This window comes from Anopheles gambiae, chromosome 3, assembly GCF_943734735.2.
Source record: "Anopheles gambiae chromosome 3, idAnoGambNW_F1_1, whole genome shotgun sequence".
NCBI lineage: Eukaryota > Metazoa > Arthropoda > Insecta > Diptera > Culicidae > Anopheles > Anopheles gambiae.
Genome location: NC_064602.1, coordinates 11,196,196 through 11,210,687, shown reverse-complemented (window position 1 = coordinate 11,210,687; position 14,492 = coordinate 11,196,196). Strand labels below are relative to the sequence as shown.

General features: G+C 51.5%; 6 protein-coding genes across 7 annotated transcripts; 2 read left to right on the top strand and 4 right to left on the bottom strand.

Moving 5' to 3' along the window:
* The first annotated feature begins 13 nt into the window (after positions 1-13).
* On the top strand, positions 14-1,474 carry LOC1277473 (PCI domain-containing protein 2 homolog). The gene has a single exon (XM_316945.4). It carries the CDS (start codon positions 174-176, stop codon positions 1,359-1,361), a length of 1,188 nt encoding a protein of 395 aa, XP_316945.3. The 5' UTR covers positions 14-173; the 3' UTR covers positions 1,362-1,474.
* LOC1277474 (cysteine protease ATG4B) lies at positions 1,449-3,972 on the bottom strand. The gene is made up of 5 exons (XM_316946.6): positions 3,328-3,972; positions 2,884-3,229; positions 2,733-2,812; positions 2,109-2,669; positions 1,449-2,040 (listed from the first exon to the last, which is right to left on the bottom strand). The coding sequence occupies exons 1-5, from the start codon at positions 3,437-3,439 to the stop codon at positions 1,976-1,978; spliced, it is 1,164 nt and encodes a 387-aa protein (XP_316946.5). The 5' UTR covers positions 3,440-3,972; the 3' UTR covers positions 1,449-1,975.
* A 280-nt stretch (positions 3,973-4,252) lies between these two features.
* On the bottom strand, positions 4,253-5,532 carry LOC1277475 (mediator of RNA polymerase II transcription subunit 30). The gene is made up of 2 exons (XM_316947.4): positions 5,398-5,532; positions 4,253-5,316 (listed from the first exon to the last, which is right to left on the bottom strand). Exons 1-2 carry the CDS (start codon positions 5,516-5,518, stop codon positions 4,448-4,450), a joined length of 990 nt encoding a protein of 329 aa, XP_316947.4. The 5' UTR covers positions 5,519-5,532; the 3' UTR covers positions 4,253-4,447.
* A 7-nt stretch (positions 5,533-5,539) lies between these two features.
* LOC1277476 (bis(5'-nucleosyl)-tetraphosphatase [asymmetrical]) lies at positions 5,540-7,125 on the top strand. The gene is made up of 2 exons (XM_316948.5): positions 5,540-6,366; positions 6,503-7,125. Exons 1-2 carry the CDS (start codon positions 6,194-6,196, stop codon positions 6,753-6,755), a joined length of 426 nt encoding a protein of 141 aa, XP_316948.4. The 5' UTR covers positions 5,540-6,193; the 3' UTR covers positions 6,756-7,125.
* An 8-nt stretch (positions 7,126-7,133) lies between these two features.
* LOC133393210 (uncharacterized) lies at positions 7,134-8,508 on the bottom strand. Its single transcript, XM_061656953.1, has 2 exons — positions 8,120-8,508; positions 7,134-8,060 (listed from the first exon to the last, which is right to left on the bottom strand). The coding sequence occupies exons 1-2, from the start codon at positions 8,183-8,185 to the stop codon at positions 7,257-7,259; spliced, it is 870 nt and encodes a 289-aa protein (XP_061512937.1). The 5' UTR covers positions 8,186-8,508; the 3' UTR covers positions 7,134-7,256.
* LOC1277478 (signal transducing adapter molecule 2) lies at positions 8,421-14,482 on the bottom strand. 2 transcript variants are annotated; one of them, XM_061656947.1, is made up of 7 exons: positions 14,005-14,441; positions 13,692-13,914; positions 12,066-12,226; positions 11,883-11,999; positions 11,543-11,815; positions 11,403-11,465; positions 8,421-11,085 (listed from the first exon to the last, which is right to left on the bottom strand). In XM_061656947.1, exons 2-7 carry the CDS (start codon positions 13,732-13,734, stop codon positions 9,499-9,501), a joined length of 2,244 nt encoding a protein of 747 aa, XP_061512931.1. In that variant the 5' UTR covers positions 13,735-13,914; positions 14,005-14,441; the 3' UTR covers positions 8,421-9,498. The 2 variants fall into 2 exon arrangements, with proteins under 2 accessions (XP_061512931.1, XP_061512932.1); XM_061656948.1 differs by having other exon boundaries at positions 13,692-14,482.
* Positions 14,483-14,492: the final 10 nt, after the last annotated feature.

Genomic DNA, 14,492 nt, shown 5'->3' with positions numbered 1-14,492 from the left:
CATAAACACCCAACGATTGAGCTGTCAAACGGTTTGTTTATGTTTGCTTGTGCCGCATTTTTACAAACACAGCGCGCCGCGGTTCATTTTCCTCCGTGATTCGTAAAACATTCAGTTCAATCAGTGGAAGAAGCATCTCCACAAGCCATCCAACACTCACAAAAACCACAAAAATGTATCTGCACGACTATTTAAACAAGATCATGCGCGTGTGGAACGCGTACGAAGGGCAGGCGGTAGCGCGGTTCCTCTCGCTTCAGGATTTTCACGTCAACGATCCCAACCTGTACAAGGAAAACCCGGACGCCGCCGTCAGCCGACAGTTGCCCTCGCCGCTGGACGAAATCGTGTCCGCCCATCTCAAGGTGGTGTACCATCTGATGCGTTCCGATCCGCCCAACTACGCGGAAGCTTACCGCTTCCAAACCGGCTGCATACAGGCCGTGGTGAAGCTGCTGCAGCAGATGAAGGAAGAAAACTGGATCCTGCCCATCATGTACGTCGTGTCGATCGATCTGCGTCTGCTGGCGGCCAAGTGTGAGCAGCAAACGAAGAGCTCCAAGTGTGGCGAAATTCTGGAAAAGGCGGCGGAAAGCTTGATGTCCTGCTTTCGTGTCTGTGCCGGCGATACGCGCTCCTCGGACGAGGACACCAAACGGCTCGGCATGCTGAATCTGGTCAACCAGCTGCTGAAGGTGTACTTTCGCATCAACAAGCTGCACCTGTGCAAACCGCTGATCCGCGCGATCGACAGCTCCAACTTTAAGGACAGCTTCACCCTTGCGCAGCGCATCACGTACAAGTACTTTGCCGGCCGGAAGGCGATGTACGATTCGGATTTTAAGAATGCGGAAGAGTACCTGAGCTTCGCGTTCGACAACTGCCCGCGGCGGTTCACGAAAAACAAGCGGCTGATACTGATCTACCTGACGCCGGTCAAGATGCTGCTCGGGTACATGCCGCGCAAGGAGGTGCTGGAGCGGTACAATGTGCTGCAGTTTCACGATCTCGCCTCGGCCGTGAAGGAGGGCAACGTGCGCCGGTTCGACGAAGCGATCCGGCGCCATGAGATGTTTTTCATCAACGCGGGCGTGTACCTGATCGTGGAGAAGATGAAGATCCTCACATACCGGAATCTGTTCAAGAAGGTGCACCAGATACTGCAGACGCATCAGATCGATATGAACGCGTTCCAGACGGCGCTCCAGTTTTCCGGTGCCGAGGACGTGTCGATGGACGAGACGCACTGTATCGTGGCTAACTTGATCTACGAGGGGCGCATCAAGGGATACATCAGCTACCAGCACAACAAGCTCGTCATCTCCAAGCAGAACGCATTCCCGAGCGTAGTGGCCGCATGATCCGGCGAAGGGGAAGGGATGGGGGCATTTGTTTAGATTGTAATTAACCGTAAACTATATTTTTCCCACACAACAATACAGACGACATACGAAGCCGGCGCGGCGGAACCAAACAGCGGTAACGCGATTTATTCAGTGTTTTTGCCTTTAAATTCCCTTTCGAAAGAACGTTCCTTTCGTTGCAGTGCCTTCAGTTATTGCTGGTTTTGTTGTTTGCAACCATACTAAAATCCTTTTCTTTTACCACATAGAGAGAACGCGAATTGAAATTAAAAAAAAGAAAGCGTAACTAACGACAAAACCTCACCTTGTTGTGGCCACAGTTCGATTCGATTTGCACTTATTCTTATTCTAATCTTTTTGAACGCTGCTTTTTGGGAGCACTTTAGACATCGCTTTATAGAAAAAATCGTCTCGAGTGACACGCTGGAGAGAATGCACGGTGACAAGGCGTACAGGCGAAGCGCTTCAGCAGAATTCCTCCATTTCCTTCAGATCAGAGCCTACTGTGTTCGAGGGGACCAGGGTGGGGGAAAAAGCTGATACAGAAGCAGTTTTTGTGTTAGATTTCCTCAACCGTACAGATCGTGCTGTAGTGTGCAGTCCGGAGGCCGCTAGGCTATAATTTCAAACTCCTCATCCGAATCATCCAACGTGCGTGGTTCTACCTCTTCAAATTCTGCAAAAGCAAAAACACACACATTAATAACTGTGAAACGACAACAGCCACGAAGCGTCCCCTTTTACCTTCGTTCGGAATCTCCGTCGCCGATATCACATTGAAGGCCTCGGTTGGTCCACTGTTTTTCCGCGACGAGGCGGACGAAGCCGTCGTCGGTGTCCACGGTGCCTGGCGCGTCTTGGTAACCTCGAACAGCGCCTGGCTCGTGCCACCGTTCACGCTGTCGTTAAACCGTGCCACCAGCTGGTCGAACTGCTGCCGGCTGACGCACAGAAAGCACACCGCCAGCGACGGATCCATCGAGGTGAAGCTGATCCGGCTAGCGTACCGCTGGTGGAACGTTTCGTCCAGCTCCTGTTCGGCCGGGTCCTGCTTGCTGCCGACCGTGCCCACCCGCTGAACCGTGTGCGGATCCAGGTAGAGGGCTTCCCCGCCCACGTACCCGATGAAGTAGAGGGCCTGGTTGGGGCGGCCGCCGATCATGCCGCAACTGCCCGGCAGCTGGAAACATTTCTTCAGCCCCTCGATGTAGATCGGGTTCACCTCGCTCAGCCCCAGCCGGAGGGGGATGATGAGCAGTAGCGGCTTCCATGCTTCCGGTTCTTTCTTATCCACGCACAGTTCCACTGGCAATGAACAGGGGAAATGGTTAGAAATATGGTTTTTTTCATATTTTTCAAAAAACTTACCTATTTCGTCCGTTGCCACCGTATTGTCCAAAGCTACATGAATGACCAGCCGGCACCAATCATCAAATTTTACCAATTTCCTAAAAATAGAGAGATAATTTAATAATGTATACCTTCATGAATGCGAGATTAGTCCTTCCTGGGCGCTTACTTCAACACCTGCGCGACCGTGTTCGGCCCGAACCACTCGCCAATCCGCTTTTCCTCCGAAGAGTCGCCCATCAGTGCGATCTGGTGCAGCGAGAACGGGGCCTGCTTGCTGTCCTCGAACCGATTGACGATGTTCAGATAGATGTCGTCGCGCGTTTCCGCCTCCCACACCCAGTCCCGGCCCAGGTGCAGCTGTAGCAGGGCCTGGGCCAGCACCATCTGCCCGCAGCGCAACATGCAGCCCCAGCCCTTGTCCGTCGTGAGCTGCGTGTTGCCGATCGGGACGAACCCGCGGCGATAGGTGCACCACAACCGGGACTGCACATCCTGTCTTATTGCTTCGAGATCTACGGAGGGGTGGGGGGGGGGGGGGGAGGGGAGAATGGAAGATCTGAGTCACCATTGTCACACACACACACACACAAACGGAGCTTCGGAACCTTACCATCGGAGGCATTGTATTGCTTGCCCAGTATCCACACCGTGTCGTTCGTTTTCGGGATGTCGTCCGGTTCGGTGGCAATGCTCAGATCGTACCCAACATATGCGTCCAGCATTTTTCCTCCGTTATGTTATCGCTTGTTCGCAGTGCCCCCGGTGGTGGGAGATAACATTGGCCTACTTATGCAGCAGCTCTTCCGCAGCGAGACACACAAGAGGCCACGGAAGGAGACGGTTTTTCTTTTCCGTACCAGAGCCACGGGGGCGATTGTGTCACCCTCTGAAGACCCTACACCCTACACCCTACCCCACAGGAAAGTTTCGGTGGTGGTGGTGATGATGATGATGGTGGCACTACCTTCAGTCCAATCTTGGGAACACACGCACGGCCAACTACGTCGTCACTGTTGGCAACGGTAGCGCATACACACACGCACGCACACAGGGCACACCAGTTTGCTCGATTAAAGCACGCAATAATAAACACAAAATCTCCTCAACAACTGCTTCTTGGTGGACATTTGTTGCATTCTAGAAATTGCAGCGCGGCCCAAAGCGCTTTTCTGACAAAGAAGCCACACGCACGCAGCTAGCGACGAGCGCGAGTACGAAACGAACGAACGAAGGGCAGTGTGAGTGAAATTTCTTTTGTTCGCGTTTGTTATTATTTTCATCCTCCCTTTCCCTTCTCTGCCACAGCACCACCGCTCCGATGTTCCTTTCTGCTGTTTGACGTTAGGCGTCGCGCGTCCCCCACCAATGCTCAGCTGACAGACGGACGGACGGACGGACGCAAGGGTGTATTTGCATTGTGGGACCACCCGAGCGACGTCGTCGCCCACTGTGCAGTTTTATGAAAACGGGTACATATGCTGGTGTGCAGTGTGTAAAAGGTAGGAATATATGCTTACATTAATGGGAGAACGAAATGCTTTCTAAAAATATCCATTTATAAATATCATTTCTGCCCGCGGGCTGCTGCAGTCGTCGGCCCTACATTTTGAGTAAACGCATTCAAACACGAGCGTTTGTTTTCGGAGCGTTAATTTAAGTGGAAAATTATTATTACACTATCAATAATACCCTACACAGAGTGTCGCCCTCCTGCACACCGATCCATCCGACTAGCACCGTCTCATACTGAGCATCGTGTTAATCTCCCATATGGTCAGCCGTATCTTGTCGATAATTTCGCGCAGCTGCTTGTTCTTCAGCTGCACCATCGCGACCAGCTCGCGGTTTTCCTGCAGCGCCTTCTTGTACTCCTCCGTGTGCACCGGCTCGGTCCGCTCCAGCTCGCCCTTCAGCGGTATCAAGCTCTCCACGTGCGTGTACTCCATGCCCTGCTGGCAGTTGTCGTTGCACTTGTCGTACAGCAGCCGCAGCCGCTTGAACAGCAGCCGGATCGTGCGGAACTGTTCCTGCACCTTCGCCTTCTTGTCGTTGCTGGACAGCTGGCCCTGGTTCGTCCCGTTCGGGGGCTGGATGGAGCGCAGTATGCCGAACACCTCCTGGAAGCGGCTCACAATGTCCTGTACCGTTTCCTGCCCGATGCGGCACAGCGAGAGCAGGTTAAATTCGGCCTTCTGCTGCTGCTGTACCGCCGTCCCTGCGCCGGGCTGATTCGGCGGGACGGATTGGTTCTGTGACTGGGGGTTGTTCATCGGGTTGCCGGGTCCGACATTGCTGCTTTGTTGTTGCTGCTGCTGCTGTTGTTGTTGCTGTTGCTGCTGCTGTTGTTGTTGTTGCTGCATGCCCATCTGGGGGGATGGTTGGGCGGCTTGGTGCGTTGGATTCTGTCCGACCATTTGATTCGCACCGGGCTGATGCTGGTTTGTCGCAACCTGCTGAGGGTTAGGTTGCATTCCTTGGCCGGGTTGCTGCTGCTGTTGGTTTTGCTGCATCATGCCCGGATTGAGCCCCATGTCCTGGTTGCCCTGCCCCGGTACACCCTGCATCTGTGGGCTGTTCATCATGTTGTTTTGATTGAATCCTGTAGTGGAATTGGAGTTTTGGAAGGTTAAAATGCATCCCGGAACGGAACGGTACGCGGCCGGATGACTCCTCTACTCACCCATCATGCCCATTTGGTTTGGCACGTTCATTTGATTTAGGTGCTGTTGGATGATGGGACTATTGTAGTTGCCCCGGTGCCCGCTGGGGCTCTGGTATCCTCCCGGGAACTGGCCAGCCATGGTGGGGCGATTAAAATCTGCCTTTTTCTGTAACTTTTCCGGCAAACCTTCGCTCAGCTTACAAACCGAATGCGGCGAACAGTGTGTGCGTGTGTACACAAGCTTGATGTTTTGACAGCTTGCACGGTGAGATGTGACGCGGCCCGCGAACCGGTAATCGGGTTTTAGATATTTTACACAGTTTTTAAGAATTATTTTGTGTAAAATTCCAGAAATAAATTGTTGCATGAAAACCATTTTTTCTGAATTTTTAAACATGAAATGGCATTTATTTTCAATATTTGCATCATTTTGAGCCGGTTCGGCCAACGGTCAACGGTTACCAGTGTCACCCTGTGCTGACAGTCAGATGCTTTTTGTTTTGCTTTCTGCGCTGCACTGTTTCTCGTGATTTCATTTCAAACACGCCGCGTTGCATCGGACAAAGTTCACGTCCCGCGACGTCGTTCCCCGTTCCGCGAAAGTGCACCGTACCAAACACTCACACACACACTTACACACACACGCCGCAGCCTTAATCCCTGAAAATCAGTGCCTGTATCGGTGAGTCGCACAGTTTATCTTCATCCGCAGTAGAGAGTCGCACCGCCCGTCGCTCCTGCGCTCCGCCAACTTGATTTCGCGTGTGATTCCGTGCCCCAAAAAGGACTAACCATTGAACACAAGGACAGCAAAATGGCAAAACGGGCGGCCGGCTTTCTCATATTTCGCCGACTGCGCGAACGTATCGAGTATCTGATGCTGCAGGCTTCGTACGGCCAGCATCACTGGTCGCCACCGAAAGGTCACGTCGATCCGGGGGAGGACGATTATGCGACGGCCCTGCGGGAAACGACCGAGGAAGCCGGGTAAGTAGGAGAAAAGGAGGGTGAAACAACGAAACGGCGCATCTTGTCGCAAGGTCACACATTCTTCCCCCCTCCCGCGGTTGTTTGGTGCGGATAACAATGCTGATGTTTTTGCTTTGTTTCGCTTTGCTTTTAGATACGCCGAAAGTGACCTAAACATTCACCGGAAGCAATCGTGCACGCTCGAGTACAAAGTGAAGGGGCACGACAAGGTGGTCGTTTACTGGCTGGCGGAGCTGCGCAATCCCGCCCAGGAGACGAAGCTGTCCGACGAGCACCAGGACATGAAGTGGCTGGACTGTGATGAAGCGATCCAAATTGCGGGCTACGAAGACTTCGCGAAGATGGTACGCGCATTCGATGCTAAGATTAAGGCAAACGAGCTGTGAACGGCGGGGGAGGGGGGGGGGGGGTTGGAGGAGAGAGTGGACGTGTGTGTGTGTTTGTGTGACCGCGTGTATGTGTGGTTGCGTGTTTCGATCGAGTACAAGTCTATTTATCCGTCTCTTGCACCGTCTCTTGTTCCGCGCTATGCAGTTTTACACGTATATCTCTATACATACATACATATATATACACACACATAGACACGTGCGCGCGCGCCAATCGCTTTCTCTAATTGGATAATTGACAATTATCGATTGTTCTCTATGACCTACTGTACTGTAAACTTTAGCCACGATTATATATGATATATGCCGAGTGAAAACTGTTCACTTTAAACCGAGCGAATAAATGAGAGTCATACTCTGACGACGATGATCAGGTTTGCTTAATTTTACGAGCTCTTTGACTACTGACGCGACGTCCACGTGCATTTATTGCTGCGTAACTGGTGCAACGCTATTGGACAACATTTAAATAAAAAAACGAAAGTCACCTTTCCCATCCTATCTGCCCTTCTTATGGTACGCACTGCGCTTTGGTTCACTTTCCACCTCCTCCCGCTCCAGCTCATCGTCCGTTTCGTCCTGCTCGTCCTGCTCCATCTCGCGCCGGTACAGCTCCTGAAACACTTCGTACTCTTCCAGCGTAACGTACGCCACCTTCACCGCGAACCGCTTGTCGCTCGTGTCCGTAATCTGGTGCAGCGGAGGATTGCCCGTCGGTGTGCTTTTCTCCGCCTTGAGCGACCGCGGCTTAAACAGTCCCAGCCGCTCCAGGAACGTGTGCCGGCAGCGCAAATGGTCCAGATCGTGCGCAAAGGCGCTGGATTTCACCACCTCCAGTACCTCGTGGCGCATCGCCTGCAGCAGGTAGGCGATCTTTGCCTCCGTCACGTGCTGCTCGTCCACCAGCAGGTTCGGGGCGGCCAGAAACAGCCGGTACACGTTTTTGCGCGTCTCAAAGTGGGAGTGCAGAAAGGCGACCCGTTGCGCCAGCTGCCCGTGGTTGGTGTAATCGAGCAGGTAGGGATGGGCCGACACCAGCACCTTCATGTTGGCGTCCCCGAACTGGCACGACCGCCAGCAGTGCAAGCTTTCCGCGATCTTTTCCACCGGCCGCACTAGTATGGCCGGGTGGCCGCCGATGATGGAGAGTGTCTTTTCCAGCTCGAGCCCTTCCGTGCTGAGCAGTTTCGCTGTGCGGTGCCACTGTTCGGGGGCGTATTTGGAGAGTTCCGGCACGGCGACCAGCAGCGCACTGATGCTTTCCTTGTCCGCACCTTCCACGGAGGCTGCAATCGCTTCGGCCTACAATGTGCACGTGGTTTGTTGTTATATTGTTTGATACGGTGTGAACTAAATCTTACCAGCTTTGAAGAATTGCTTGCGGAGCAATATCTCCGCAATAATGCCGATGTACATCTTGCAAACATCGTGTAGTGTGTGCCGGATTGGAGCAGTAGGCGATGCAAAAGAAAGGCTTTCAAAACAACAACATAAATAAACTTTGACAGCTTCACCGCGCGCCGGCTCGTAAACCCTTGAAGTTACAGGCGATTCTGGTGCGACGGTTGGCGGTTTTTTTTTTTTAGTGATAAGGATTTGAATTTTTGGTCCTCAATTTTGGAATCTTTTGCAAACAATTGTTTTACAGGAAAAACAAACCAGTTTGTTATTAATTTAGTATATTTATTTTTCAATGTGTAGGTTGTGTGTAGTATGTACGTAGCTCAACTATTATACAGCATCGTCTATCATCGGTTTTGCATCAATTCTTCGCCTCCATCTATAAATGTTCACCCCTTTACGGTGGGCCCACCCACCCACAAAACAACCTTCCGGGCGACTCTTCCGGGTTTCCTTTGCGACAGCCACGCGGGTAGATAACAAATACGCCTCCCCACCATACCGAACGGCCGGCCGCCTCATGATATCGTATATAAATACATATCCTACTATATATTCTTCTTCCCTTGCTTTTTTTTTGCTTTAAACGCTAACGGACTCCTCCCTCTAATCGGTTTGTAGATTCTGCGAATGTTCAAAAAATAAGCCCTCACACACACACGCACGTGCGTTTTGCTACTAATAATTCAACACAGGTTCCGCTATTAATTTCTCCCTTCCTTCCTTCCGCCTAATCACACTGACAGAAGCCTTTTTTGTTGTTGTTGTATCGCTATACTGTTTCAAAAACGTAATATATGCAGCATTACTTCTATTATTGCCGGCAAACAGCGTTGCCCAATCCGCGCTTCACGTCCACTGCCTCATGCCCTTGCACTTGGTGAACGAAGGAGGAGGATGAGGAGGGAGGGTGTGCCTAGGGGACTTGTTGTTGTTATCTCAAAAGGAATATCATTGCTGTGGCATTGTAGCCCTTTTTGGCCCTGCGAAAGGCCAAGAGCCTCTATGCCGAACCGTAATTTAAAACCAAAACTCTACACAATTCGAATACACACAGACACTGCCGCCAGCAGAGTAAATCGAGCGGTAAACAAAACAACAAACCAATTCTGCTCCTCGTCCCACGTTCAGTTTATGGCTTTTAAAGGGAAAGTTTCAGTTAAAAAGAATACCGACTAAAACCGCTAGGCGAACATCAAAAACACCTCCCTTGTACCCATACCGATTATCGAACCGAAAAAAGTGGCATTGGTCAAAATGTGTCGTTTTTGTTGGGCGATCGGGACGGATGCCTTCCCTTGGGTCTGTCCCCGCTTCCCGTTTTCCGACCGTCCGAAGCTTACCGCTGCTGCTGGTAGATGGGAATGTTCTGCGGTCCCTGGTGGTTCGTGTTGATGGACAGTGGTCCTCCGATTCCACCGGGCCCACCGGGCGGGAACATGTTCATTGGGGCGCCCATCGGGGGGAAGTTGGTCATCTGCGGTGGTCCCATCTGTGGCATGAACTGTTGCTGCTGCGGTTGTTGCTGCTGCTGCTGCGGATGATGGTGAGTTGGTGCACCAGATGTGGGAGGATAGTGGGCCGGTGGCATGCTCATCTGCTGCTGGTTTGGATGATGGTTCGCGTTCGGTTGGGCTGATGGTGGTGGTGGTCCACCAGCGCCCGGCATTCCCTGCGGGATGGCGGTTTGTGGCATCTGTTGGGACACTGGTGGCTGCTGCTGTTGCTGCTGCTGGGGGACGTAACTCGGATAGCTGACGGGAGGCTGTCCTCCGCCCGGTCGCATCTGCGGAAGCGTTTGTTGATTCGGATTGGGTGGTGCCGGTTGCATCTGATGGTGCGATGGCGGACCGCCGGACATTCCCACAGGCGGAGGTGACGTAGGATTGGCAAATCCTTGCGGCATTCCCCCGAGCTGCTGCTGCTGAGGCATCGGCATATTTGGCATCGTCTGTGGAGCGACCGACGTCGTGGACTGCTGCTGCTGCTGCTGGTTGCCAACTCCAGCCAACGACGTGGTTGGTGGTGCGCCCTGCGAAAGCATTCCATTGGTGGTGGGACCGTTCTGCGCCACGGTCTGCATGGAGTGAGGCTGATGTTGGTGAGAAAGATGATGCATGCCAGCTTGCTGCGGTGGCGGCTGTTGCGCTGGCGTAGGAAACTGTGGCATCGTGCCAACGTTCATCTGCGTCATGTCGTGCCGTAGATGGGTCATGCCGTACCCCGGCATTGACGGCGGTTGCGAAGGTCCCATCGGGTACATTCCCACACCCGGCAGGCTCTGGTACATTGCCGGCATACCGTACATCGGGTTCATCGAGCTGCCCGGGTAGCCGCCGGGCGTACCGTACGCACCACCGGCCGGCACCGGCCCACCCATCGACATCATCGCCGAACGGTCCGGTTCGCGCATCAGGTTGTGGTAGAGATTGATCGCGTCCACCAGATCGCTGCTCGACTGCGTCAGCTGGGCGTGCTTGCGATCGACCCGCTCCAGCTCGGCATCGATCATCGGGCCCATCTGGTTGACCAGCTGCTCGAGCTGCAGCATCTCCTCCGTGTCCTGGGACGGATCCTCCGGATCGGCCTCGTGTATCAGATGCAGCAGCCGGTCAATCTTTTCCTCGTTGATTTCCACCGTCGCCGGCTGCAGCAGATGCTTCTGCTGCCCGTCCTTGGCGCCGTCCTGCTTTTGCTCGTCCGAAAACTGGACACTCTTTTTCGCGCCCTTGCCGGACGCCGCCAGCGATTCCGGCTCGACGGACAGGTCGGCGGTGACAAAGTTGGATGGGAAAAGACCCTCCCCGCGCTGGTTCTGACCCTTCCACCAGTTTGGATCGGAATCGTCCAGCACCATGATGATTTCGCCGGCCTGGAACGTTAGCTCATTGTCTTCGGCTGCCTCAAAATCGTACAGCGCTCGAACCTGCATGAAATGGAAATGAAAAAAACATGTTACAGGGTTTTCAAGGGGTTCTCATAGTTGTGGGACACTTCCTTCACTCATTCTTATGGGAAGTGGACTTCATATGGCGGAAATTGGATTCTATGACAGTCTCCTAGGATATTACTATTGGATTTGTTCAATAAGAGAGCTGTAGATTACAATTTCCATTACATTAAATTTATATCAATTAACAAAGAGTCAATAAAGTGTCCCACAGCTATTAGGACTCCTGGAAAATCTTATAATATTTGTTTGGTTTGTTAAACCTAAAAACCCTTAAATATGCTATGACCTACCTTCCTCGGTTCTGCCGCTGGCGCAGTAGATAACAAAGCGGAAGGATATAAAGATGAAGCGCTCTGTGGAAAAAAACACCAACACATTATTACTATTGCATCAAACCCTAACCCTAACAATGGTTTCCCTCACTGCATACCGTTCCGGACGATGACATCATCTTCGGAGATTGCGTGTTTTTGACTTCCTTCAGCGACAGTTCGATCGCTTTCGCAATGTCGTCCTCCTCCTGCTGACTAGACACGACGTTCGGGTCTTTGCTGAGCGTCGTTTCGCGCTTTGGTGTGGCGGACGGGTCGTTAAAGTCGTGCCCTTCGTCACGCAGCTTCCTGTATAGCGACGGTATCAGGTCGAGCTGCGGATCCGACTTGAACACATCCTCGGCCCAACGTTTCAGGGTAAGTTTTAGCTTCTGCAGAATAGAAAGACGCGGGCAATACATTAAAAGGCGTTCACAATGCTGCATTCATTCTGTTTACCGTGGTCACTTTGGGTTGACTTTTCTGCAACAGCTTCTTAAACTCCGTTTCAAACTCCCGCGAGGCCACTTCCAGGTGGAACTGTTTGCCACAGTTGTTAACGCATGCATCGAGCAGCTGAAATGTTGTGATAAATAAACGATGAATAATGTTTGTAAACGCTAAATCACCTCCTGATCCTACCGTTATTGCTTTCATAACCACGTGCGGGTTGGGCGAATTCAATCGTTTGATGATGCATTTTAAGCAATCCTTCGGTGTGGCCGATCCATTGTTTACCCGGTCGCAGATGTCCAGTATGAGGCCCCAATTTTCCGTCGTATTGTTTTCGCTTGTTGTTTTCTCTACAACATAAAGCAAACGAAATGTTAAATAAATAAGTAAAAATGGTACATGTTTAATATACAATTATTTCATGTCATTTATTCGTTTCATCAATTTAAATTGCACATCCATAAAATCTCACCAAAAACTTGTTTTATTGGGTACAATCTTGTCTTGTTGCTGTAAATGTAACCGAGAATTGTACATCTGCGGTTGATGTTGCATAAAAAAAAACCCCATCGCTCGGTCATATTTCAACCTCTAGAACGTGTTTTTTTTGCGCCCAGTCCGTATCATTTATCACCACGATCAGCACCCGAAACAGCACGCAAACGGGGCGAATCATTCGACCGGGCGGCAATGCCGCATCGAATCCGTACAAATGATTCATCACAGCCTAATCACAGCCGCTCGCGTTGTGCAATAATAGCTTGTTCGATGTGAGCAAGCGTTTTCCAAAACAAAACAAATCTTCAAAATTTAAGTTTCTAGCATAATTGAAAATTGGCTCAATAATGAGCTCAAACTGACACCAAAAGTATTTCGATGGTGATTGTAGCTTCCGAAAATGTCGTATAAAATACCACACAAAAACGCACGGTGAAACGAAACCGTTCGATTAGAAGTTGTAAGGTTTCCCGAAGCGAAAACGGACGAGTAGACGAGATAAGCGTCTACGCAAAAGGGCAGGCTGATGAGGCAGGCGGCCGCGGGCCGCATTAGTCATCGCACTTTGCAGTGTGCGTTTTCTGACCTCTTCTCAAACCATAATCTTTATCTTTAAGCTCTTCTTCTGCTACGTGGAAGCGCGAAAGATGATGTAAATAAACAGCAAACAGTCTGGTTAATTCTGAGGCTGCAGTACAAAGAGCGCACCGGAAAACGGGAACAAGGGCGTAAATTGAACTTTGCCAGAGCTTTGTCCAGTTGCGCTGGAGTTGTGTGTACCCCGAAGTAATAAGACAGAGCAGCATATTGTTACGGTTCTAGGCAGGCGATGGATTCTAAGTTCATTCCCTCTCATATTGCTACTTCGTATTGATTTTCCTGCGTCATTAACAAAGTATGCTTCTGCCCGTTCGGGCGGGCCCCGTGTTATCAAGGGTGTCACGTCACGCTGTACCTAAAGCGCGGCTGACCTCCTCGGGGAGATTGGATGTGGTACAGGTTTCACCATTCACTGCTGCCACCCCGGGAACCATTTCTTCCGTCGTTTTGCCACCGCAATCGGGGGAAGTGGCAGCAGCGCGCGCGCCTTTGCCTGCACATCCTAATTTAATTAATAAACCCCAATTGCAGGAATGCGTTGCGATATTGGTGCGTAATGCGGGACAGAGCCATGCACCACACACAGCGGGATGCAGAGATAATGTTTTCTCTTCTGTATTGCAACGAAGGGGCTGCAAGGTGCTAAACATTTGCAACCCAGCCACCGTGTCACATGGGCCGAAGTTGTTGTCCTTCGCGAGCAACTCTCATACCAACCTATATCGGCGTTGAGTGTGGACGTCGTTCCGAACAGACTCATGTTTGTAGCGTGGCGGATGTTGCTGGTCCGCGGATCGCTGTCGCTGTTGTTCGCTGTTCCTTTTCTTCCCTGCAGTGCCACGATGTCCACGGCCAATAAGCACTGACCCCGAATGGAGGTTCGGGTGTGGGGATTGTTCAGCTCTCGCGTCGCCCGCTTATCACTGCACCGAGCGAGACACTGTAGGAGGGAAGTGGGAGGAGAAAGCAAACTGGTTTAGTGTTTGGTCTCCTTCACAGCACGGGGTCCACTTTCGCCTTCGATACGCACAAACACACACACACACACGCACACGGATCACTTTCTTCGGCTAGGACCCACTGGGCGGGAAGGATTTGTGTTTTTTTTTTTGCTTTTCTGCTTCAGTGTTGGTTACTTTCTCGCCCTCTTTTGTTTCCACAAAATTGACGTTTTGCTGCTCCCCTTGGTTTGCGGAAATGATGCAAAGTGTAAATTACCGTTTCGCACAGAATTACTTTCACACGCACACGCTTCAGATTTTCTCGCACTCGCACAACGCTTTGCTCAATCTTGGCGACACACTACACGGCAAGGGTGCATAATTTCGCGGCCCGAAAATGTTGTGATGTGCTCCGGGAATTTCAACTTTTTCCTCTACCCAAAAGGCGATGATGAATCAAATCGACCAAAATGACAGGCTGCTGCTCTTGCCTCTTCTTCGCGGTGTTGGGTGTTGTGCTTTTCTTTTATTTATCCGCGAGCTGTCATAATATGCACGGCGACGGTGGTACACTGTA

Coding starts and splice junctions, on each gene's coding strand:
- LOC1277475 (XM_316947.4), bottom strand. CDS start 5,518: ATGGCTGGCCAGTTCCCGGGAGGATACCAGAGCCCCAGCGGGCACCGG. Junction 5,317..5,397: donor AAACCAAATGGGCATGATGG/GTGAGTAGAGGA, acceptor ATTCCACTACAG/GATTCAATCAAAACAACATG.
- LOC1277473 (XM_316945.4), top strand. CDS start 174: ATGTATCTGCACGACTATTTAAACAAGATCATGCGCGTGTGGAACGCG.
- LOC133393210 (XM_061656953.1), bottom strand. CDS start 8,185: ATGTTTGCAAGATGTACATCGGCATTATTGCGGAGATATTGCTCCGCA. Junction 8,061..8,119: donor CAAGCAATTCTTCAAAGCTG/GTAAGATTTAGT, acceptor TGCACATTGTAG/GCCGAAGCGATTGCAGCCTC.
- LOC1277478 (XM_061656948.1), bottom strand. CDS start 13,734: ATGAGTCTGTTCGGAACGACGTCCACACTCAACGCCGATATAG. Junction 12,000..12,065: donor TGGTTATGAAAGCAATAACG/GTAGGATCAGGA, acceptor ACAACATTTCAG/CTGCTCGATGCATGCGTTAA. Junction 11,466..11,542: donor TGATGTCATCGTCCGGAACG/GTATGCAGTGAG, acceptor TTTTTTCCACAG/AGCGCTTCATCTTTATATCC.
- LOC1277474 (XM_316946.6), bottom strand. CDS start 3,439: ATGCTGGACGCATATGTTGGGTACGATCTGAGCATTGCCACCGAACCG. Junction 3,230..3,327: donor GCAATACAATGCCTCCGATG/GTAAGGTTCCGA, acceptor ACCCCTCCGTAG/ATCTCGAAGCAATAAGACAG. Junction 2,670..2,732: donor GGTGGCAACGGACGAAATAG/GTAAGTTTTTTG, acceptor GTTCATTGCCAG/TGGAACTGTGCGTGGATAAG.
- LOC1277476 (XM_316948.5), top strand. CDS start 6,194: ATGGCAAAACGGGCGGCCGGCTTTCTCATATTTCGCCGACTGCGCGAA. Junction 6,367..6,502: donor GAAACGACCGAGGAAGCCGG/GTAAGTAGGAGA, acceptor CTTTGCTTTTAG/ATACGCCGAAAGTGACCTAA.